General features: G+C 43.4%; 1 protein-coding gene across 1 annotated transcript in view; it reads left to right on the top strand.

Annotated features, from left to right (window-relative positions):
• The window catches only part of LOC142143299 (uncharacterized), an 86,013-nt gene extending 65,324 nt beyond the window's left edge, over window positions 1–20,689 (top strand). Inside the window, exons 6-9 of the mRNA XM_075201024.1 lie at window positions 12,880–13,180; window positions 13,995–14,146; window positions 19,354–19,657; window positions 20,440–20,689. Of these exons, the coding sequence (XP_075057125.1) occupies window positions 12,880–13,180; window positions 13,995–14,146; window positions 19,354–19,657; window positions 20,440–20,611 (929 nt within the window). The 3' untranslated portion in view covers window positions 20,612–20,689. The remainder of the gene's footprint in view (window positions 1–12,879; window positions 13,181–13,994; window positions 14,147–19,353; window positions 19,658–20,439) is intronic.
• The last annotated feature ends 3,871 nt before the right edge of the window (window positions 20,690–24,560 follow it).

Consider the following 24,560-nt stretch of genomic DNA (forward strand, 5'->3'; position numbering starts at 1 on the left):
TTGGCTGCCTGTATTTCAACGAATCCAATATAAAATTCTTCTACTAACATACAAGGCCATCAACAAAATTGCACCGACATACATTTCCTTACTTGTCTCTAAATATCTCCCAACTCGACACCTCCGTTCTGCCCAAGATCTGCGTCTTTCTTCCACTATCCTCACGTCCTCCCACTCTCGGTTACTGGACTTTTTTTGGGGTGCACCAACTTTGTGGAATTCCCTCCCTCGCACAGTAAGACTTTCCTCTAGTCTTCAAACCTTCAAGCATTCACTGAAAATCCACCACTTCAGACAAGGTTATGATATTCCTCAACCACATCTTAATTTCCCTAGATTACCCTATTACCATCCTCTACACAGCTAACGCAAGACAACATTCCTCTGACCAACATTGCAACACACACAGCCCACTCAATACTATTACCTTTGCGTTCTAGCTGGTCCATTGTGCAATATGATGTAGCACATGCCCTTGTGTTTCTAACTCCCATTGTCCTATAGATTGTAAGCTTGTGAGCAGGGTACTCTTACCTATCTGTCTGTATGTATTACCCAGTATTGTCTTATCAATGTTTATTCCCAATTGTAAAGCGCTACGGAATTTGATGCCGCTATATAAATAAATGATGATGATGATGATGATTAACTGCCCACAACCCTGTGGACTTAAAGCCACCAAATGGTCCATTGGATTTGCAAACTACTATCACCAGTTCATCAGATGGTTTTCTTCCCTCATTGCCCCTCATTTGACCTGTAAAGGAGCTTTTTGTAAGTCCTGGCCTGCTGATGAAGTCTCTGCCTTCAAGTCCCTTATGAAGGCCTTCATTTCTGCCCCTGTACTCAAACAATTGGACTAAGGGAGACCCTTTTTCTGGACATAGAAACGTCTTCTGTTGGGATTGGTGCTGTCTTATCTCAAATATCCTCTACTGAAACCTTTGAACCATTTGGGTTCCTTTCTAAAAAATGTACTGCTTGTGAGAAGAATTATGGTATAGGCGATAAGTAACTCCTTGCTAACAAGATCGCTCTGGAGGAGTGGCGTTACCTCTTGGACAGGGCTCAGCATCCAGTAACAGTGATGACTGAGCACAAGAACTTAATTTACCTGCAAGAAGCACAATGCCTCCACCCTCGCCAGGCCCGCTGGTCTCTTTTTTCCCCCCATTTTTAGTTAATCCTCACCTACCACCCTGGTTCCAAAAATCTCAGAGTTGATGCATTGTCTAGATCCTTCGATAATTCCGACTCCCTGGTCTCTCGGGTTTGTAAATCTATCCTCAGATCGGTCCACATAGTGGCTCTAACCAATTCCACTGTGAAGTCTCCTCCTCCCGGATGCTCTTTCGTAAGTCCTCATATCCATACCAAACTCATAAGATGGGCCAAAGATTCAAAATTTGCTGCCACACAGGCTATAAGAGGACCGTTGCTTTCCTATCCAGATACTATTGGTGGCCCTCTCACAGTTCTGATATCTGCAAATATGTACAAGCCTGCAGCACATGTGCTCGTCATAAGTTCCCCAGGCAATTTTCCTCTGGTCTCCTCCCTCTCCCGATTCCAGATTTACCTTGGACGAGCGTTACTATGGACTTTATTACTGAGTTACCCCAAAGTCATGGCTACAACACCACATGAGTTGTTGTAGATAGATTCTCAAAAATGGCTCATTTTACTCATTGTAAATGGTTACCATTGGCCTCAGCGGTTACGCATCTATTTTTAAAGAAAACACGGCTGTCCACATGAAATAATCTCTCATTGTGGAGTTCAATTTGTTTCAAAGTTTTGGAGGGCTTTCTGTAAAAACTTTAGAGTTAACCTCAAATTCTGCCCCTGGTATCACCCCCAGACTAATGGGCAGACATGTAAATCAGGACCTGGAGTACTTTCTGCGATGCTTCTCATGTGAATATCAATCTTCTAGGAGTGACCTTCTCTGTTGTGGGTTTTTCGCTCATATTAATAAGATCCATTCCTCTATGGGTTCTTCTCCTTCCCTCAAGATCCATAACTTCTTCCACATCTCATTGTTGAAACTTCTGGTCAACAACAAATTCTTCAAAGATCCTGCCATTCATCCTCCTATCAAGACCTCTCTTGGAGACGAATATGAGGTCGAGAGAATATTGAAGGTTCGTTCTTTTCCAGGCAAGACCCAGTTCCTTATACATTGGAAAGGCTATGGCCCTGAGGAGAGATGTTTGATAAATAAAGATGACCTTCGTGCCCCTCGTCTCCCTGCTAAATTTCTGGGTAGATCTGATCCTTCCCTGGGAGAGAGAAGTGGAGGGGGTACTCTCAGGTGCCGTCTCTGTTGTTCTCTCGTGGAGCAGGGATGGTCGAATAGTAGTTCTGGCCAGGGCATTCTGTTGCTAGGCAACAGGAGCGCAGCGTTCCCGGCCATCCTCTCACTGTCGGGTGCATGCGCAGTTGTGCAGCCCCTTGCTAGGCAATGGAACGCTTTCGGGCTTTGGCGGTCAGCATGTCTGACCGCCTACTTCATCCTCCTTCCTTCTTACACTTTCAGCTTCTATTTAAACTCTGCTCTGGCACCATTAGGGTACTAGAGTATCAGTTTTCCTGTCTCCAGCACTATTTGTATGTTCTTGCTCCTTTTGGTTTGACCCGGCTTCTTTTGACTACTCTTCTGGATTGTGCCCATTATTACCTACTGTTGTGACCTTGGCTTGTCGACCATTCTCCTGGATTGTGCTATTCTCACCTCATCATTGTGACCTCGGCCTGTCTGACCTCTCTGTTGATCTCCCTTTGGTACCATCTCCTCCTGATTGGATTGACCCAGACCTTCCTGACTATTCTCTACCACTACACTTGTAACTGTCTTGGAAAAACGCGACCTGCGTATCCTTTGCAGCTAAGCCCAAACCTCCTTGCGGGGGTCCCTGGAGAACACCAAGGGTATGCTAGACTCCACACCTCCTTGTTCAGTGGCATAAATACCAGTTAGTGGTTGAGTACATCTAAAAGTCTACAGTGCCTCTCTAATCAAAGGCATCAGAGAGGTTGAGAAGTATAATAACGGACAAGTGACCATTAGATTTAGTGGTTTCTGTGGAGTGGAGAGAAGATAAGCCAGATTGAAGTAGTTCAATGAGGGAATGAGCGAAGAAGAACCCATTCAACAAGCTTGGAAGAAAGAAACATGTTAGGGTTAAATCTGTCCTGCATCTTGTGAACTCTCTGATCTGATCTTCTCTTCATCTACTGTCTCTGTCTGTTGAACTGTTTGCTGCTTTCACATAGTACTGAGCTGCAGTACAGGTGTGCTCTCCACTGTGACCTGATTGGAACACACCTCTATAAAGAACCTCACTTGCCATGCGTTCATTTCCAGCAATAAAGTTTGACACACATGCTGTTGGTTCCAGTGTCCTGACCTGTTTTTTCCTGTCCCTGCACTGGTTCCTGTTTGAACATTTATTTTTATACTGATTTCTGGACTACACTACACAGTTGTGCTGATTCTGGCTTTGCTCATTCTGGACACCTGAAACCTGATTGCTTCATTCAGTTTGTTTCATCCCGACATTGCTTCTGTTGTCTCCTGTTGTTTTGTCTGCATTTGAACTCAATAAACTCTACTTTATTTGTATCTACAACATACTTTGTTACCTCTGTGATTTCCTAACAGGATGTAGGAAGATTGGGTAGTAAAAAGAGCGAGAGTCATGGTCAAGGGAGGGTCTTTAGAGTATTTGGAAGGAGTATTTTGTTTGAAGAAGGAGGAGGAAAGTGCCAGAGAAAGGGTGTGGTTGGGAAAGGTGGAAGCAGGCATCAGGAGAGAGAGAGAGAGAGAGAGGTCAGCTGGGATTTTGGATTGGGTTGAGGGGCAAATAAGAGGTATATAGTGGTAGTTGTACAGAGCCACTCTCAGACACACTCTTCTCCATCTTCTACCAAGCCATGATCCAGCACTCACCTGAGCCTGTATGACATGAGTGTGACAAAGAGTTAATCAAATGAAATCACTTGGTCTGTTATAAAATGATTAAAGTTTTCCTTCTCTATCTCACATTGTACCTATTGCCTTATCAATCATGCCGCCAACAAGACTTAGTAGAAAAGCTGACACTCTTACTCAGGAAACCATCATTTTCTCCATTTTATGTCAACTAATGTCTCACAACTTACTTTAATCAGAGTTATTATAAACCAAATAATCTCCCCTGACTCAGAGTTAGAAACCAAATGATCTCCTCTGTTCCAATTTTGTAGCTTTCTAATACCAAGGTAAATCTGTCATCGGAACGTAGATGCATGAACTTATTAAATGTGGTTTAAAACAGAGAATAAATCCACAATGCTTAAGATACACAAATAATTAATAATTAACATTGGCATATAAAGATATTATGCAATAGATTATTTTAAAGTAAAAAGGATTAAGCAACAGAAAACTGGTGCACTCGCGTATGACCAGATTTAGTTAGATTTCTGCCTGCTGGGAGAACATTAATTACTGAGACACATCTCAATGTGAAATTGACTCCCAAAAGTGGACAAGTCAGGTTCACAATATTTGTATGGCTGTGTTTGCGATCCCTCCCTACTCTCAAGCCTGCTGTTTGTAGATAGACTTGGCTTGTTGGAGCACCAGGTGACTGTAGAGAGAAGAACACTGGTTGGCTGCCCCACCCGCCGGAAGTCAGAATACGGGACTTTTACGTATGTTCAGTTGGACCAAGGGGTCTAATCCTTAAGCCTTCATTATGTTACCACTTGTTAAAGTGCCAAAATAGCACATTACCACATGCCAATAATTCATCAAGGCTCGCTGACAAGCTGGTGTGTACAAAGGTGCCAATGAGTGATTGTGTCTGAATTTAATTTACATGGGAAGTCAATTCATCAAAATAAGAAGTTATTAACTCATCACTGGAGGTCTATTCATCAAAGCTGGGGTATAAACAGCTGTGCGCAAAAAATATAGCCCAGAAGTGACTGCCACTAAAGAACACCCAAATGTATGTATTTTATGTAAAAAAAAAGCATATATATTTTTATTAATGATTCTAGTTGTGACAGAATGGACCTCCTATGCCACCCTGTTTGTTGTGTTGCTGGGGATCCGCTGGGCTTGCCCTGCTAACGTCCCCTATTCTTTATCCCAAATGCGCCGTCTAACCGATTTTGCTGCTGCCACTACTAGAATCCTTAGTGATACCTAGAACCGTGTCCTTCTGGGTAACTCTCGCTGCTAGTGTACCCATTTGCTGGAACACCTAGGCTGGTACCCCTGACCTCTCGCCTTCAGATCAGGGTTGCTGTGGATGGTTCTCCCGGCCTATCACACTGACCAGAGCTGTAGGGTAGCTCGTAGAGCGTTGGTACGAGACGATGAGTACCAACCTCAGAACACCCGGATAACACATTAGGGGGTAAATGTATGAACATGCGGGTTCTTCAACACCCGCGTGTTCGGCGATTAAATTTCAAGCGCGCTGCATTGTAAAGGGAAACTTCCCTTTACAATGCAGCGCCGCTTGAAATGTAATCGCCGAACACGCTGAACACGCGGGTGTTGAAGAACCCGCATGTTCATACATTTACCCCTAGATTGGGTCTAATCAGTAGGTCACAGGAATTTACAGCAGGTAAGTAGGCTGCAAACAGGATCTTGAAGCAGTGATGTTTTATTAGCTCAAGACGTCCTAATAAAGATAGTAACATGCCAGTTTATGGTACCGGTGATATCCAGAAAGTACAGAAGGTATAATAATAATAATAATACATGATCAAAAAGTGCGCTTTTTATACAGATTTACACAGATACCCTGGCAGGGGGTAATCCAGCCTCCTGCCCCTCTAACCAATCCAGGTGCTTCATGCAGCCTGCCCATAACTCAGCCTGGAGGGGTTTAACACCTTTTAACATTGCTGCTAGCAGCTCCACTACGTGTAAAGTAAGGGTGTGCACCGGCCACTTTTAGTGTTTTGGGTTTTGGGTTCTGATTATCTTGAGGTTTTGGGTTCTGATTTGTTTTGCCAAAACATCCGACGAAAGATTTTGGTTCTGATTTATTTTTAAAAAAGCATAAAAAGTGCTAAAAACCAGTTTTGTGTTTTTTTTTTCACTCCTACGCTATTATTAACCTCAATAACATTCAATAACAATCATTTCCACTAATTTCCAGTCTATTTTGAACACCTCACAATATTGTTTTTAGGCCAAAAGGTTGCACCGAGGTAGCTTGAGCACATAATGCCCAAAAAAGAGGTACACGATGGAATTGTTCTGGGCCCTCCCTCCCACCCCTCGCGAGAATCGACGCCAGACTTGGACGACAGAGCCTCGTTTTCAATTTTTTGCCCGCCGGAAATATCCGAACAGTGCTCGGATCCCGTTCGGATCCGCACTGTTCGGGTGGGCACGGATTAGCGGAATCCGAGCCCGCTCATCTCCAGTGTAAAGTGGTTGTCAAACATAATAAAGTATTAATGGGGATTGTTCAGTACATCATAGCACACCATAAATTCTAAGTGTTCAAGAAAAATGGTTAATGAAGTAATGAGTAATAGCAAGTACTGTATATTTCTCAGAGGAATAAACGTGCAGAACAAGTTCCTAACACTAACTTAATGCTTGTTATTTTTTTAATTATTTTGCTTTATTTATATTTTTTTCTATCCGTTTGTTTTGCAGTATTTGATAAGTAAGGCAAAATTGAATTTCGTATGCAGTGTCTTATTGAACTTGTTCAATCATTGTGATTATCCAGTTTGGTGGGAGTAAATGTGTAATGATGTAATCAGCATTTACGATTAACAGCCCACTCCCTGGTTAGATTGAGAAGAGTTTGTCCTGTTTTCATTTCAGAATGTTTATGTTCCTGTGTTTTGTTTACAATCATTGCTTAAGCTAATTACTCATCTTTTCCTTTTCTTTTTTTTTTAACTCTGAATATGAATAATCATGTGGTTAGATTGTTTCTGGCACTTCTATGTCACTTGTAACTACTGTCTGTTTTCTATTGAATGTTTACCATCATGATATAACATTTGTATAACATTGCTTTGAACACAATATAATTTGCAAAATTCACATTCATCTGTGATCACTTTTATAGGGAGTCTACTAGCACGTATAATTACCCCCTCCTGTGTTTTAGGCTCAGCAGACGTTTTGGTCACTGAGTGATGAAAAGGTCTAATTAACATGCGATTACCTGTCTCTAGAAAGTTGCAAAGCCTAAACATGACATATTGTCTCAGAATTCCAATACATTTTCATACAAAACACATACCAATATAAAATGATAAGTAGATTTGCAATGATATACAAAGGTGCATTGCACTCTTAATTAAAATAAATATTTTCTGAAAGTTATTTCTGTGAACTAGCCACAAATAAGTTATTTATAAGTGATCCAGCCACAATATTATTAATAGTTTGTAAATTTATATTATGAAAAATTCTATATGTTCTGATGAGACTTGATATTACACTTATGCATTGTGCGTACCCTGAGGTGTGTTGTGTCTGTCTGCATACAGCAAGTACAGTATAACCAGAGCGTATTTGTACCGGTATTCAAATGGTAACATTTCTTCAGATCCAGGTGTACGCGCAATTTCCATCCAATATATTTAAGGGCAGGTTGTGATCACATTGCGTTTGAAGATGAATCAGGCCCCACGTTACAATGTGGATATGGATGGAGCATATTCCTAGATCTTGGACAATTTGACCTGTGCATGTGTAACTGCTTTTTCTTCTTCCTCATAAAACAGGGACACAGCTGTATATCAGTAATCATAGTACATATAAATAAGTCCCTCTCAAACAGCACAACCTACATATAATAAAACTGTACACAACATTAGTGAACATGCAATAATGACATATTATATTATATTGTTCAGCTTAATGTAACATACATATTATAAGTATATGTACAACATATATAGGTGATTCACTGCTAATATCCATTATTAGGAGTTTAAGAACACTTCTATCCCTGGGTCACAATACAGTCTTACTATCTAGAGGGTGTGTTGGATACTGACTTATAATTCTGTGCTACAAATAATATGATAAAATATTACATTTCCAATTGTAAGATGATAAAGACTATTCACAGCTGATCTATGAGATCTACATGCTCTTACACGGCCCTCATGGTACAATGCATGCAGTAGTGACTGGCTGTTCTGTGAATATTCTACCACTATTGCCCACTATCATGCCATGCTAGATGGCCATAGACCTAATAGTGCCCCAACCATATAAATTACTTATAACTCTGTTTTATTGTGGTGCTGGTACTAGGTGTCTTCAAGGCTTAGTCAATATGAGCATCCTTGCTCTAGAGAGACAACACAAGAGAATGTAAGTTGTAAATTTAGTTTCCTTCTGTTCAGAGCCGGATTTAGACACCATGGGGCCCTAGGCAAGATATTGGTTGGGGGGGCCCCCCTCTCTGAAACAATCCATAGCATTATGTTTTTTTATCATACCATATACCAGTGGTTCCCAAACTTTTGCAGTTCGCGGCACCCTTAAGAGTCTCCATAATTTTTTCAAGGCACCCCTCCAAATAATTACCGAGCTGTCCTGTTTAAGAAGTAGTTTGGTCAAAAAAACGTAATAAGTATTTAGGTCAGGACAGAAATACTTATTTAGTTGTATGCAAAAATAATACACATAAATCCAAGGGAAAATAATATTTTTATATATTTTTTTCAATTATATTTCTGTCAAAGAATAATTGACACGCTGCCCCCTCTGCATCCAGTCACACTGCCCCCTCTGCATCCAGTCACACTGCCCTCTCTGCATCCAGTCACACTGCCCTCTCTGCATCCAGTCACACTGCCCTCTCTGCATCCAGTCACACTGCCCTCTCTGCATCCAGTCACACTGCCCCCTCTGCATCTAGTCACACTGCCCCCTCTGCATCCAGTCACACTGCCCCCTCTGCATCTAGTCACACTGCCCCCTCTGCATCCAGTCACACTGCCCCCTCTGCATCCAGTCACACTGCCCTCTCTGCATCCAGTCACACTGCCCTCTCTGCATCCAGTCACACTGCCCCCTCTGCATCTAGTCACACTGCCCCCTCTGCATCCAGTCACACTGCCCTCTCTGCATCTAGTCACACTGCCCCCTCTGCATCCAGTCACACTGCCCTCTCTGCATCCAGTCACACTGCCCTCTCTGCATCCAGTCACACTGCCCTCTCTGCATCCAGTCACACTGCCCCCTCTGCATCTAGTCACACTGCCCCCTCTGCATCCAGTCACACTGCCCTCTCTGCATCTAGTCACACTGCCCCCTCTGCATCCAGTCACACTGCCCTCTCTGCATCCAGTCACACTGCCCCCTCTGCATCTAGTCACACTGCCCCCTCTGCATCCAGTCACACTACCCTCTCTGCATCTAGTCACACTGCCCCCTCTGCATCCAGTCACACTGCCCTCTCTGCATCCAGTCACACTGCCCCCTCTGCATCCAGTCACGCTGCCCCCTCTCACACTGCCCCCTCTGCATCCACTCACGCTGCCCCCTCTGCATCCACTCACGCTGCCTCCTCTGCATCCAGTCACGCTGCCCCCTCTCACGCTGCCCCCTCTGCGTCCAGTCACACTGCCCCCTCTGCATCCAGTCACTCTGACCTCTCTGCATCCAGTCACACTGCCCCCTCTGCATCCAGTCACACTGCCCTCTCTGCATCTAGTCACACTGCCCCCTCTGCATCCAGTCACACTGCCCCCTCTGCATCCAGTCACACTGCCCCCTCTCACACTGCCCCCTCTGCATCCAGTCACACTGCCCCCTCTGCATCCAGTCACGCTGCCCCCTCTCACGCTGCCCCCTCTACATCTAGTCACACTGCCCCCTCTGCATCCAGTCACTCTGACCTCTCTGCATCCAGTCACACTGCCCTCTCTGCATCTATTCACACTGCCCCCTCTGCATCCAGTCACACTGCCCCCTCTGCATCTAGTCACACTGCCCCCTCTGCATCCAGTCACACTGCCCCCTCTGCATCCAGTCACACTGCCCTCTCTGCATCCAGTCACACTGCCCTCTCTGCATCCAGTCACACTGCCCCCTCTGCATCTAGTCACACTGCCCCCTCTGCATCCAGTCACACTGCCCTCTCTGCATCTAGTCACACTGCCCCCTCTGCATCCAGTCACACTGCCCTCTCTGCATCTAGTCACACTGCCCCCTCTGCATCCAGTCACACTGCCCTCTCTGCATCCAGTCACACTGCCCCCTCTGCATCCAGTCACGCTGCCCCTTCTCACGCTGCCCCCTCTGCATCCACTCACGCTGCCCCCTCTGCATCCACTCACGCTGCCCCCTCTGCATCCAGTCACGCTGCCCCCTCTCACGCTGCCCCCTCTGCGTCCAGTCACACTGCCCCCTCTGCATCCAGTCACTCTGACCTCTCTGCATCCAGTCACACTGCCCCCTCTGCATCCAGTCACACTGCCCCCTCTCACGCTGCCCCCTCTGCATCCACTCACGCTATGTCCTCTGCATCCACTCATGCTGCCCCCTCTGCATCCACTCACGCTGCCCCCTCTACATCCAGTCACGCTGCCCCCCCTGCATCCAGTCACGCTGCCCCCTCTCCATCCAGTCACACTGCCTCCTCTGCATCCAGTCACGCTGCCCCCTCTCCATCCAGTCACACTGCCCTCTCTGCATCCAGTCACGCTGTCCCCTCTCACGCTGCCCCCTTTGCATCCACTCATGCTGCCTCCTCTGCATCCACTCACGCTGTCCCCTCTCACACTGCCCCCTCTGCCTCCTTTCACGCTGCCTCCTCTCACGCTGCCTCCTCTCGAGCTGCCTCCTCTCACTCTGCCCCCTCTACCCTCTCTCACGCTGCCTCCCCTCAAGCTGCCTCCTCTCACTCTGCCCCCTCTACCCTCTCTCACGCTGCCTCCTCTCACTCTTCCCTCTCACGCTGCTTTCTCTCACGCTGCCTCCTCTCACACTGCCCTCTCTCACTCTGAACCCTCTGCCGCGGCCAGGCAGAAAAACAAAACCAAAACCAAAACCAAAACTTACCAATCTGCGCGGCGCCCGGGACCCAGCATCCTCCTCTGTCCCACAGCTTGTCACTGAATGTCGGGCGCAATGCGGGAGAGAGGAGGATGTTGGGTCCCGGGTGCCACGTGGATTGGTAAGTTTTTGTTGTATTTTTCTCTGGCTGGTCGCGGCACCCCTGTGACAGCGCCACGGCACCCCTGTGACAGCGCCACGGCACCCCTGTGACAGCGCCACGGCACCCCTGTGACAACGCCATGGCACCCCTGTGACAGCGCCACGGCACCCCTGTGACAACGCCACGGCGCCCCTGTGACAGCGCCACTGAGCCCCTGTGACAGCACCACGGCGCACACTGTGGGAACCTGCCAAATACTCTTATAGCTGATTAGAAGGAAAGCTACGTCAAAGGAGGTGTGGAATTATCATTTGGAATGTGGCATCGTTGGGGGCGTTCCTAGCAGCAACAACCAACGTACCTAGTGACAACCTAGCAGTTGTCACTTTTGTCCCTCCATCATCACACTGTGCCCCTTCATTGTTCCTTTTGCCCCTTCACAATATCACATGTGCCCCTTCAAGCGCTAACAGACAGTGAAATAATTGAGTACAATATGTATATGACAGACCTATTAGACTTTACTTATTATACAATCCCATTACAGGAAAACAAATGTGGATGCCAAGATACAAATAAAAGCAAAATCAATTGTAAATGCCAAGATACAAATGAATAATCACTACCAGAATAAACAATAAACACAAAGGTGCACAATATGGTTGGCGCAAAAAATATGGAAATTGGAAAGAAAAAAGAAACAATAGAAAAAATAGAACTGTCCTGAACCACTGAAAAATTGGTTGGTCCTAAATGTTTATATCCAGGATAGGAAGATGAGAGGCAATGAAACGCCCAGAGTACTTGCGGTGTTGCTGAGCCCAAATGTCAGATCCTCATGCTGGAGATCCCAGAGGAAGGGTGGCTGATCCGTGTGCTGCAAAGTGAAAATTCTGCTCTCCAACAGGAAACAGGAAGTAGCGTGCGTTCCACTGTGGAACGCACACTATTCTGGTTTCCGACTAATGTCCCGGCGGGCTCATCTCGTCACTTCTGTGACTTTTTCAATTTTTTTTTTAATGCTGGCTCCCCCAACACCCGCTGGGCCCCCTTGTACCGCTGTGCCTTAGGCAAGTGCCTAGGTTGCCTAGCGGTAAATCCGGCCCTGCTTCTGTTAATCAAGAGAACATGAAGGATCATGTTTTCTACCTTGAAGGGTGTTTCCAATTTGCTCTGTAAGGTACAGAAACACCCGTCACTAGAACACTCCGTTAGGGTCACAGACGCCACTGAGCAAAAGTCCGAACTAGAGATGATCAACTAAATTTAAAATGTCGCTCGATACTTCTCAGACTTTAGACTAAACTATTTGTGGTTACATTTTATATTACATTTCATTTAAAAAGTTCAAACACAACTTTCTAATTCAAGGCATAATATGAACTTTTATAGACATCCAAGGCCTAAAGTTATAGTTGAATTTTTACAAAGTTCTAGGTAATCAAGTTTGACTGATTCAAATAAATTTCTCTCAAGTGTCCAAATATAGAGACACATATTTTATTTATATCCAGGCTTTCCACAGACACAACTTTTGCACCTCTAGACCAAGATGTAAATGAAGACCTCACTGTCGTACAATTACACCACACGTGTTACTAACATGATTACCTGACGCACTGTACATTATCTTAGTAATCTTATACTGTGTTATTATTATGTAGTAAAATACACTGTCTAATACCAAAACATTGTGTTTTTCTCTCTTTATATCTTTTCATAGCAGTTAGAAATGTTGCCCTTGGAGGCCGTGCGACACAGTCATCTGTATATTATACGGATAGCAGAAATTTGGCTGTGGCTGCGAATGCAATTGATGGAAACCAGAATTCCACATATATTCATGGATCATGTTGTCATACAAAAGGACAGTACTCTCCCTGGTGGAGGGTGGATTTACTGAGGTCCCACAAGATTCACCATATAACAATCACAAACAGAGGTGACTGCTGTGGAGAACGACTGAATGGAGCAGAAATTCTTATTGGGAACTCATTGGAAAATGAAGGAAATGACAATCCAAGGTGATGACACATTATACACACAGACGTCACAAAGGTTATTTCAGCAAATTACCACTAATAATGCAGTCTATCAGGAGAGAATTGTTGGCAGCGTAGATCTAATAACATTCACTTACAAAATTGCACTTATGTTAACTACTTCCTGGCGACCTGTTCCAGGGTCTAGCTCCCCTCATACCTGAAATCAGCTCCCTCCACAATGCAGTTGGTCGCTTTACTTTCTGTGACTCCAGGAGCCCCCATTGCATGTCTCCACCAGTGGCAATGTACTGTGGCTGCTGGCTGGGGCTACAGTGCTACATGCCGCTGTTTGGTACAGAGGCAGCTTCTACAGCCGCTCCACTGGACCACCAAGGATGGGGAACAACATCGCTCTGGTTACCATGTATGAAAACCTAAGCGGTGGATAAACACCACTGGAGGAGCCCCGATCCTCACTGGGCCACCAGGTCAAGGTGAAATACGTTTTGAAACCACATTTAGAAAGAACATTCTATATTTGTACATTTATTTTTAGACACATTTTGACCTCAGTGCACAGTGCCAGGATTTAACCCCTCTGGCATAGTAGTGCCAGACATTAACCCTCCTGGTGCTGCGTCGTCGGTCCTTTGTGTGAACATGATGACAGCACATGGAGGACTTGTCTAAAGCTGATGTATTAGGTAATTAGATACAATCGTGTTATATCAGACCAGTGTTTTATATAGATGATGCATTATTTTAGTTTCCAATAACACAACTGTCACAATTAGGTTCCATAAACCGACCTATGAACCATTTACAGTTTAGTAATTTTCCATTTCCTATGCAGGTGTGCGCGGATTACATCTATCCCAACCGGAGCTTCTGAGACCTTCCAGTGCCATGACATGGTGGGCCAGTACGTGATCGTTATTATACGGCGTAGATACGAACATCTCCACTTCTGTGAATTACAGGTCTTTGGAATTCCTACATCTGAAGGTAATTATTCTGCCTGTTATGAAAATCATATTAACTGATTAATGACAATAATATAATATTGCATAGAAATGATACTGGGAGATTTGCTGTCATAGGGCTCCATTCATCAAACTACACAAATTAATAAATATTCCAGTTTCGACCACAGCATTTAGCTTATTGCATACTTTGGGTAAAAATAACATATTATGGTTTACAATATTGAATTTAATAAACGTACTTAATTAGACAAAAGAACTTTACAGTCTAACATGTCCCATTAAGGATCCTTATAAACTAAAACTTAAGCAAACTATTGAAACTCTTCCATTCAACCTCCAAAAAGCAACAAAATAATAACTATTAGAACAGAAGCCTTAATGGACGCTGTGATGATACCAGGGTGTTAGTGTAACAATCCAGTCCAGGTTTGTTACTTTTTCTGTCTGCTCTGTTCTCCTGTGGATCACATGACTCACTTCAGGGCGTGCCATTCAAACCTGCTCTATTTAAACACACCTGCTCACTGTCAGTGCAACTTGTTTGCTAGCCTGTCTCCATGGACTCCTGTCCATTCCTGAACTCTCCTGTTGGATTTCCTGTGAGTGAACCTGCTTTATCAACCAAGTGCTGGTAGCACCATCTTTGGGACTCTGTTTGCAAGTATCTCTATGCATCAATTTACAAGACTTTGTTTATTATGTCAAGTGTGCAGATGCTCATCATTGTGAGATTCTGAGCTGCCATCTCACCATCTCTACTGTGTACAGAACTTTGCTGCATTGTTTCCATGTGTTGATATGTACTTATGCTCATATTCATTGAAGTACTTATTAAGCAGACCCACCGTCTTGTGTTGTTATTTTCTAAACATTGTATGGTCCTGAATCAGCTAATCCCAAGTTTTGGTCCCCCGAGGCCATCTTAGCCTTTGAACATCTAAAGTCAGCCTTCACTTCTGCTCCTATTCTTCAGCAACCTGATTGCCAACGTCCCTTCTTCTTGGAGGTAGATGCATCTTCTGTGGGCACTGGTGCAGTTTTGTCTCAACGTGACACTTCTGGGAAACTACATTCATGTGGCTTTTTCTCTCGTAAAATTTCTCCCAGCAGAAAAGAACTATGGAATAGGAGATCAAGAATTATTGGCTATTAAATTAGCCCTGTCTGAATGGCGACATCTGTTGGAAGGGGCATTGTTTCCTATTACGATATATACCGACCATAAGAACCTCATTTATCTCCGATCAGCCCGTTGTCTGAATCCTCGTCAAGCCAGATGGGCCTTGTTCTTTTCAAGATTTGATATTAGTCTTACCTTCCGTCCGGGATCAAAAAATAAAAAAGCAGATGCTCTTTCTAGGTCCTTTCATTCCGAAGACCAGGATTCTCCCGAGGACATTCATTCCATCTTCAACCCTAGTTGTGTCTTGGCCCTTACTCCTGTGCATAAATCTACTTGCCCTCCAGGCAGAACCTTCATATTACCACATCTACGTCTCAAGTTGCTACGCTGGGCCCATTTATCTCGTTTCTCGGGTCATGCTGGAGTCAAGAAGACTGGAGAACTCCTAACCCGGTACTATTGGTAGCCATCCCTCTTGAAAGATGCGAAATCATTCGTCTCTGCCTGCTCTAAATGTGCACAACATAAGGTTCCTCGACATAGACCCTTCGGTCCTCTTATTCCTCTACCTGTTTCTGAAATACCCTGGTCTCAAATATCTATGGACTTTATTACCGATCTGCCTCCCTCCAAAGCTCATACGGTTATCTGGGTGGTGACAGACCGTTTTTCAAGAGCAGCTCATTTCATTCCTCTCAAAGGACTCCCTTCTTCCGCAGTGTTGGCAGAACTTTTCATCAAAGAAATATTTCGCCTCCACGGCTGTCCACTCCATATCGTGTCAGACCGTGGTTCACAATTCATTGCAAGGTTCTGGAGATCCTTTTGTTCTCAGGCATTAAATTGGACTTTTCCTCGGCATACCATCCTCAATCTAATGGCCTGACCGAACAGACAAACCAAGAGCTCGAAAAATTCCTACGAATGTATGTGTCTGCTCACCAAGCGGATTGGCTGGAACTCCTCCCGTGGGCCGAGTTCGCCCATAACAATCATTTCTACGAAGCTGTTTGTAATTCACCCTTTTTCGTCCTGTATGGATGTCATCCCAGACCACCTACCTTTTCTCAAACTCCTATCTCCTCAGTTCCTGCAGTAGATTCCCTGCTACGCAAGTTTTCTCTCATTTGGACACAAACCAAAAGTAATCTGGAGAATTCTGCTGCTTGGGCTAAAAGATTTTACGATAAGAAAAGGTGTCCTGCTCCTCCACTTCTTCCAGGGGATAAGGTCTGGTTATCCACTAAAAATATCCATTTAAAAGTACCTAGTATGAAACTAGCACCCAAATTTATCGGTCCCTACCGAATCTCCGAGATGATCAATCCAGCAGCTTTCAGATTAGAACTTCCATCCTCACTACGGATTCCCAATGTGTTTCACGTCTCTCTGCTAAAACCGGTGGTACAAAATCAATTTTCAAGTGTCACAGCTTCTCCGCCTCCGGCTACTTCTCAAGATCAAACTGAATATGAGATCAAACAACTATTGGACTCTCGTAGATCCAGAGGTTCACTGCAATTTCTAGTCGATTGGAAAGGCTATGGGCCTGAGGAACGTTCCTGAGTTAAAGCTTCTGACATTCATGCCCCTCGCTTGCTCAAACACTTTCGGAAAAGATTCCCTAACAAATTATCGTAGGTGTCCGGAGTCCACCCTTAGGAGGGGGGTACTGTAACAATCCAGTCCAGGTTTGTTACTTTTTCTGTCTGCTCTGTTCTCCTGTGGATCACATGACTCACTTCAGGGCGTGCCATTCTAACCTGCTCTATTTAAACTCAGCACTGACACCTGCTCACTGTCAGTGCAACTTGTTTGCTAGCCTGTCTCCATGGACTCCTGTGCATTCCTGTACTCTCCTGTTGGATTTCCTGTGAGTGAACCTGCTTTATCAACCAAGTGCTGGTAGCACCATCTTTGGGACTCTGTTTGCAAGTATCTCTATGAATCAATTTACAAGACTTTGTTTATTATGCCAAGTGTGCAGATGCTCATCATTGTGAGATTCTGAGCTGCCATCTCACCATCTCTACTGTGTACAGAACTTTGCTGCATTGTTTCCATGTGTTGATATGTACTTATGCTCATATTCATTGAAGTACTTATTAAGCAGACCCACCGTCTTGTGTTCTTATTTTCTAAACATTGTATGGTCCTGAATCAGCTAGTCACGTGCACAGGCCATCGTGGGAACCGCCCACTAGGCCTGATATTATTCCAGTCCATAACAGTTAGGGCTTAAGACCACTAGGTGCCCCTGGTATGTAGAGGTTCTTAGATCACACAGGCAATGGAAGATACAACAAAGTCTTTATTACAAAAAGCCAGAACACAAATGTAAAACAATAGATATATTAAAAATAAACCAACACCCAGAATAACACCAGACCTCACAGGAACCCCCAAAGCTGCCCAATGTCAATAATATGGCAACTGCTATACAGATAAATTGAAATTACTTAACCAGAGTAGGTTACACAGTTCCCAGGCCAAGTTGTAGCTTTGAAAATGATCCTGATGCTGATCCTAAGATTATCTAACGGTGGTACAACAGCACACAGAGGATACCCTGGGTCTGGCTCAGTTGTAGTTCCCATCTCTTGAATAGAAGATGCAGAGTCTCAATAAAGCTAAAACAAATTGTCACCTGACCAACTGTAGCAACACTTTCCTGGCCATGACGGAATTTCTGTTCTTGTGGCTAAGCTGCAAAAAAGCTCTTGTCAGAGATAAATATGCTCTTTAAAAACAGGCTGTAAATATACTCCTCCTGGCCAAACTGTGGAGCTAGATCTCCTGACCAAGCTAAATGCACACTTCCCCCAGACCAAACAGTAAATATGCTTCTTCTGGCCAGGTGGCGAATATGTTTCCCCCTGTCCGGCTGTAAATACGCTCCTCTGCTCCCAGCCACACGGTGAGATACTATTTCCCTGACCAAGCTGTAGATACCTCTCTTCTCTCTCTATCCAAATGGTCCCAGGTGCTCAGTCAATGCTCTCTATCAACGTTATAGGGATCTCAACCCCAGTCTCTTCTTCAGCAGGCTCAACAGGCAAACAGACCCATGATCAATCGCAGATGGAGTAGAAATTCATGGCAGCAGAATGTGAAGAGAAGTTGCAAGTCAGTTGCAGGATCAGATGCAAATCATGATGGAGCTAGAAAGAGACAATACTCTACATCAAGCTCAAGAAATCCCAGAACACTCTGAAGTCTTCCTTGCAGGCCTCTTTAAGAGGTCCAATGCGATTGCCTGGGAGGTGTTAGTGGGTTGGAGATGGGCAGGGAAGAAGATTCTCTCCACATGCAGTTCTCCCAGCTGAGCTGGTGCCTCACTGTTAAAGTTCAGGGGAGAACAATGGTGATCTGAACTGGTCAATGATTCCTAATCCCTATTAAAGAATAGCAACTCCTTTGTTTAACCAATTAAAAGCATTTATGATGTTGAAGGGGCTGAAGTAAGCGCTCACTACCTGTGGCTGTGAGGAGAGGGAGATGAAGTCCTGGAAATAGTGTTGCAGTCATCTAATCATTGTCCTTATTAGGACAGCTTGAGCTAATAAAACATCACCGCTTCAAGATCCTGCTTTGGCGCATAGTTACCTGTGACAATTCTTGTGACCTACAAATAAGGAAAATCTAATCCGTTATCCGGCTGTTCTGCGGTTTGGACCCAGCATCCAATACCAACGCTCTGGCTGCTACCTTGCAATTCTGGCCAGTATGATGGGCAAGGAGGGAACCATCCACAGTAACCCTGATCTAACGGAAGAGGTCAGGGGTAACTGTAAAACCATCTCATCCCAGATATGCTCATTGTGCGAAGCCCAGAGAGGCTCATGCTACAGGTGTATGTGGTTTAAGTGTTAAACATTAATAAGTGGTTCTGGTGAATGTACGGATACCATAATAAATCCTTTGTGGTGGCAGAACAGGTGTATTCATTGTTAATTAAGGTAACACCAGTCACGGCCAGCTGTTTAGAGTGCTGTATCTGGGACAGACTCCGCGTTCGTGATACTGATTTATAATTGATTGATAAAATTCACTGTCAAATACCAAAGTTCAATGTGTTTTTCTCCCTTCGTATCATTTCACAGCAGTAAGAAATATTGCCCTTGGAGGCCGTGCGACACAGTCATCTGTATATTTTGAAAAAAGTGCGGGATGTTTGGGCCTGGCTGCGAATGCAATCGATGGAAACCAGGATTCCACATATACTCAAGGATCATGTTGTCACACACATAATGATTTCTCTCCCTGGTGGAGGGTGGATTTACTGAGACCCCACAAGATTCACCATATAACAATCACAAACAGAGGGGACTGCTGTGGAGAACGACTGAATGGAGCAGAAATTCTTATCGGGAGCTCACTGGAAAATAATGGAAATGACAATCCAAGGTGATGACACAATTATACACACAGACGTCACAAATGTTATATCTGTAAATTACCACTAATAAAGCAATTTATCAGGAGAGAATTGTTGGTAGATAAGATCCAATAATATTCACTTACAACATTACACTTATGTAAGAGGTTGTGTTTTTAAAAAAAAATAAAAAAAAATGTATATAATGTTTTAAATTTAATTCCAATTAAAGTTGTAACTATAGATGTTTAGTTTTGCTAATATATTGGTATCCACAGACATGATATACTGTAATAGATACACATTATATCATCTTTACATATAAGTCATATTATATTATATATAAATCTTGTACTTTGAGTCACCTTTAAGGAAACAGTGACAACCTTGTAATGAAGACATTCAGGAATCACTTTGTTTCATGCTTGGAGCTAATCTGCTCTTTAGATGTTTGTATAGATTATTTAATGATTTGCCATAAGATTGGATCCAATTGTAACATATGGAAATATATTAATAACTTGATTTTCTTTGATGTTTATCGCTGAATTTATTGAAATTTGAATAACATAATAGAGAAGGGTCTAAATCTGATATATTATGTAATCTGTGAGTGATTTCTAAGCACTGTGACATAATTCATGTTGTTAGTCACCATCAGTGTTTTTGTATATAGATGATTTAGTATTTTAGTTTAGAGAACACAATTGTCACCTTCAGCGGTAACTTCCCATAGAACTGTGCTCCATGAAAGACCGTACAATGAAACTAATCATTTACAATGTGAACTCATCTTCCATGTCCTATGCAGGTGTGCGCAGATTACATCTTTACCAACAAGAACTTATGAAACCTTCCAGTGCCATGACATGGTGGGCCGCTACGTGATCGTTATTATACGTGGAAGACAGGAATATCTCCACTTCTGTGAAATACAAATCTTTGGAATTCCTACATCTGACGATCAGTGTGAAACTGGCTGAGAACAGTATAATAACTGACACTGAAGTTTTTACAATTAATGGCAATAAAAAGACAATAAAGTAATATAGTAAAATCTATGTGGGACATTTATCCATCAAACTGTAAAGAACCTATAACTATTATTATTATTATTACTATTATTATTATCATTTATTTGTTAGGCGCCACAAGGTTTCCGCAGCACCGTACATAATACAAACAGGAGACCATACATGGGTGACATAGTACAGAGCAATAAACACAAAGCACCAATACTTCAGAACTCCGGGCAGACATATGGACGAAGATGGAGCAGAAGAGCAGGTATGGAGACAGGAGGGGAGAGGGGCCTTGCTCATACGAGCTCACATCCTAAAGGAGGGTGGACAAACAGGCACAAGAGGAGCCATAAAAGTAAGGGAGAGAAAGGCGGGGCTGGCGGAGAGAGGGGAGAACGAGAGAAGGAGGTTAGCGAAGGAGCAACAAGGTAAGGGTTAAGTGGATGGTTGGTAGGCTTTGAGGAACAGGTGAGTTTAAGTGCCCATTTGAAGGAGCACAGACTGGGTGAGAGAGAACTATTGATCACTTATACAACTAAATGATATTATTGTATAGTTTAGGTATAAACATCATTCACTAAGATTTATTGAGAAAAAATTCAAACTAAAATACACCACATACAATATCCCATTCTATGACATTATATGACACAAATAGAAAAGATTGTGCCACTAGCTAAGTCCTGAAAAGTGACAAAGCAAAGATAAATGGGCATAGCACAACTCCTAGTACAGGACCCGTCAGGTAATATATAAATAAGATAATTCCTTTCAGAGACCTCTGATGTTGTGTTGAGTGGTGTTTCACTCCTGGGTCCTGTTACGTATCTTCATCTCCAGCCCTGTAACTATCCTCAGATTCCTTTGTAGACATAACATGTTGGAACCGCTCCTGATCACTGATTGGCCCTTCTTAGGGGAATTAGCAGATAGATTGACTAAGTCACCCCAGGGCGATGCAGAATAACAGAAGGGTAGATATGATATCAAATAAAAAATATGACATCAAATACATCAAACAAACAGCTGAGCCATGTATTCACACCTCTCAGTGGGTGCTCTCTTATGGATAATGAAATGTAGATCCATCCTGGACTAAACACTCTCTCCATCCAATCCACTGCCATAGTATAATCCGAGCAGGTGAACAGTAAGTATAGACTCATTCTTATCACTCATATATTCAGATATGAACCTAAATGTTCTGTGATTGCATGCTTATCAGACACCCTGCTCTAGCTGTAAACACTATATGACCTCCAGCAGAGCAGCCACTGCCCCATGCCTGAAGGAAAAAAATACCATATGAACATGTTACAAATACTATGTAAGATTAAGTGAGCATTTATAGTTATATGGTACCAAGAAACTTGATAGGATGGGGAAAATAATGTAGGACCATACTTGATATTCAGTAAGTTGGACAGAAAACCTTCCTCAACTCATCAAGTTTAAGCATTCCTTTGTTGGCCACTTCAATAGCCAGATCTTCTTGTCCCCTGATAAGAATTACATGTTCAGGGAATGGCCTTACTGCCATACTGGTGTTACTCCTAGCTCTCCTACAGTAACCCTTAAATCCTGTGCCATCGGTGTCTCTTGGCCTCCCAGGCAGCCTCTATAGATGGCTAATATCATGTGCCTAGGTCCCATACATCAGGGAATTAGCACCCTCTGACACTCTCTTCATTTGATCCTACAAATGAAGAGGAAGTTTCTACTCTCTTCTCATCTTCCTACTCTACCTCCTGTCCTCTTCATCCTGTTCCCTCACAAATTGGTAGGTCCCTGTCTCCTGTGCTCATTCCCCCTCTAACTAAAATCTGTAATCTATCTCATTCTACTGGTATTTTTCCATCACTATTCAAGCATGCAGTGATTATTCCCATTTTAAAAAAGCAAAATTCTGACCCTAGCTCTCTTGAAAATTACCGCCCTATCTCTCAGCTTCCATGCCCCTCCAAGCTTTTCCAGAGAATTGCCTACACCCACCTCACACACTTTCTTACAGCAAACAACCTATTGGATCCTCTTCAGTCTGGCTTTCGCTCTCAACACTCCACAGAGACTGCGCTGACCAAAGTTGTCAATGATTTGGTCACAGCAAAAAGTAATAACCATTACTCTCTTCTAATTCTCCTGGATCTCTCTGCTGCATTTGACACTGTTGACCACCCTCTTCTCATACAAACACTACAATCCCTAAGTCTTGAATGCACTGTCCAATCCTGGTTCTCATCCTACCTATCTAATCGCTCTTTCAGTGTTAATATCACTGGATCCACCTCTGCGCCGTTTCCTTTATCAGTTGTACCACAAGGCTCAGTCCTAGGTCCTCTGCTATTCTGTATCTACATCATTTCTCTTGGAAAACTAATAAACTGCTTTGGATTTCATTATTATCGCTATGCGGATCATACACAAATCTATCTATTCTCTCCTGATCTTTCACCATCTGTGTTGTCTCGCGTTACTAACTTTCTTTCTGCTATTTCATCTTGGATGTCTTCTCGCCAACTCAAACTCAATCTTTCAAAAACTGAATTAATAATATTCCCACCCAAAAACAGAAGCTTCCTGCCTGACATTTCTATTTCTTTTGATAACATGACCATAAATCCCACCCCACAAGCTCGCTGCCTAGGTGTTATTGTTGACTCACAACTATCATTTATTCCCCACATCAACTCTATATCTAAATCATGTTACATACATCTAAAGAACATTTCCAGAATACGCACATATCTCACACAAGACATAGAAAAAACCTTAATTCATGCATTCATCATCTCCCACATCGACTATTGTAATTCCCTCCTTACTGGTCTTCCCAAAGTCAGACTTGAACCCCTACAATCTATTTTGCACTCAGCGGCTATATTGATTTTCCTAGCAAACTGTTCTTCCTCTGCTGAGCCTCTCTGTCAGTCTCTACATTGGTTGTCTGTATTTCAACGAATCCAATATAAAATTCTTTTAATAACATACAAGGCTGTCAACAAAATTGCACCAACATACATTTCCTCACTTGTCTAAAAATATCTCCCAACTTGACATCACTGTTCTGTACAAGATCTACGTCTCTCTTCCAGGACTTTTTTCGGGCTGCACCCACTTTGTGGAATTTCCTCCCTGGCACAATAAGACTTTCCTCTAGTCTTCAAACTTTTCTTCGCTTGTCTCAAAATATCTCCCAACTTGAAAACTCCGTTCAGCACAAGATCTGTTTCTCTCTTCCACTCTCATCACATCCTCCCATTCTCGGTTACAGGACTTTTTTCGCGCTGCACCAACTTTGTGGAATTCCCTCCCTCGCACAGTAAGATTTTCCTCTAGTCTTCAAACCTTCAAGTGTTCTCTGAAATCCCACCTCTTCAGACAAGCTTATAATATTCCTCAACCACCATCTTAATCTTCCTACCCTATTAACACCCTCTACATAGCTAACACAAGACAACAACGCTCTGACCAACATTGCTACACACACAGACAACTCAGTACTTTTACCTTTGCTTTTTAGCTGATCCAGTGTGCAATATAATGCAGCACCTGCCCTTGTGTTTCAAAGTCTCATTGTCCCATAGATTGTAAGCTTACGAGCAGGGTTCTCTTACCTCTCTGTATGTATGTATTACCTAGTATTGTTTTATTAATGTTTGTTCCCAATTGTAAAGCGCTACAGAATTTGCTGGAGCTATATAAATAAATGTTGATGATGAAGATGATGATTGGAGACAAAAACAGATGTCCTTTGCCGCTATCAAACTGCGATGGACAAAGAACTCGGCTGCCTTTCAGAATGAAGTTGAGGCCCTGAAGGAGATGCAGGAGGACTCTGAGAACCGGTCCCACCACAATATCCGCATCCACAATGTTGCTGAAAATGTCTCCCTGGCGGACCGGCTTTTCT

The sequence above is a fragment of the Mixophyes fleayi genome, chromosome 3, assembly GCF_038048845.1.
Source record: "Mixophyes fleayi isolate aMixFle1 chromosome 3, aMixFle1.hap1, whole genome shotgun sequence".
Classification (NCBI taxonomy): domain Eukaryota; kingdom Metazoa; phylum Chordata; class Amphibia; order Anura; family Limnodynastidae; genus Mixophyes; species Mixophyes fleayi.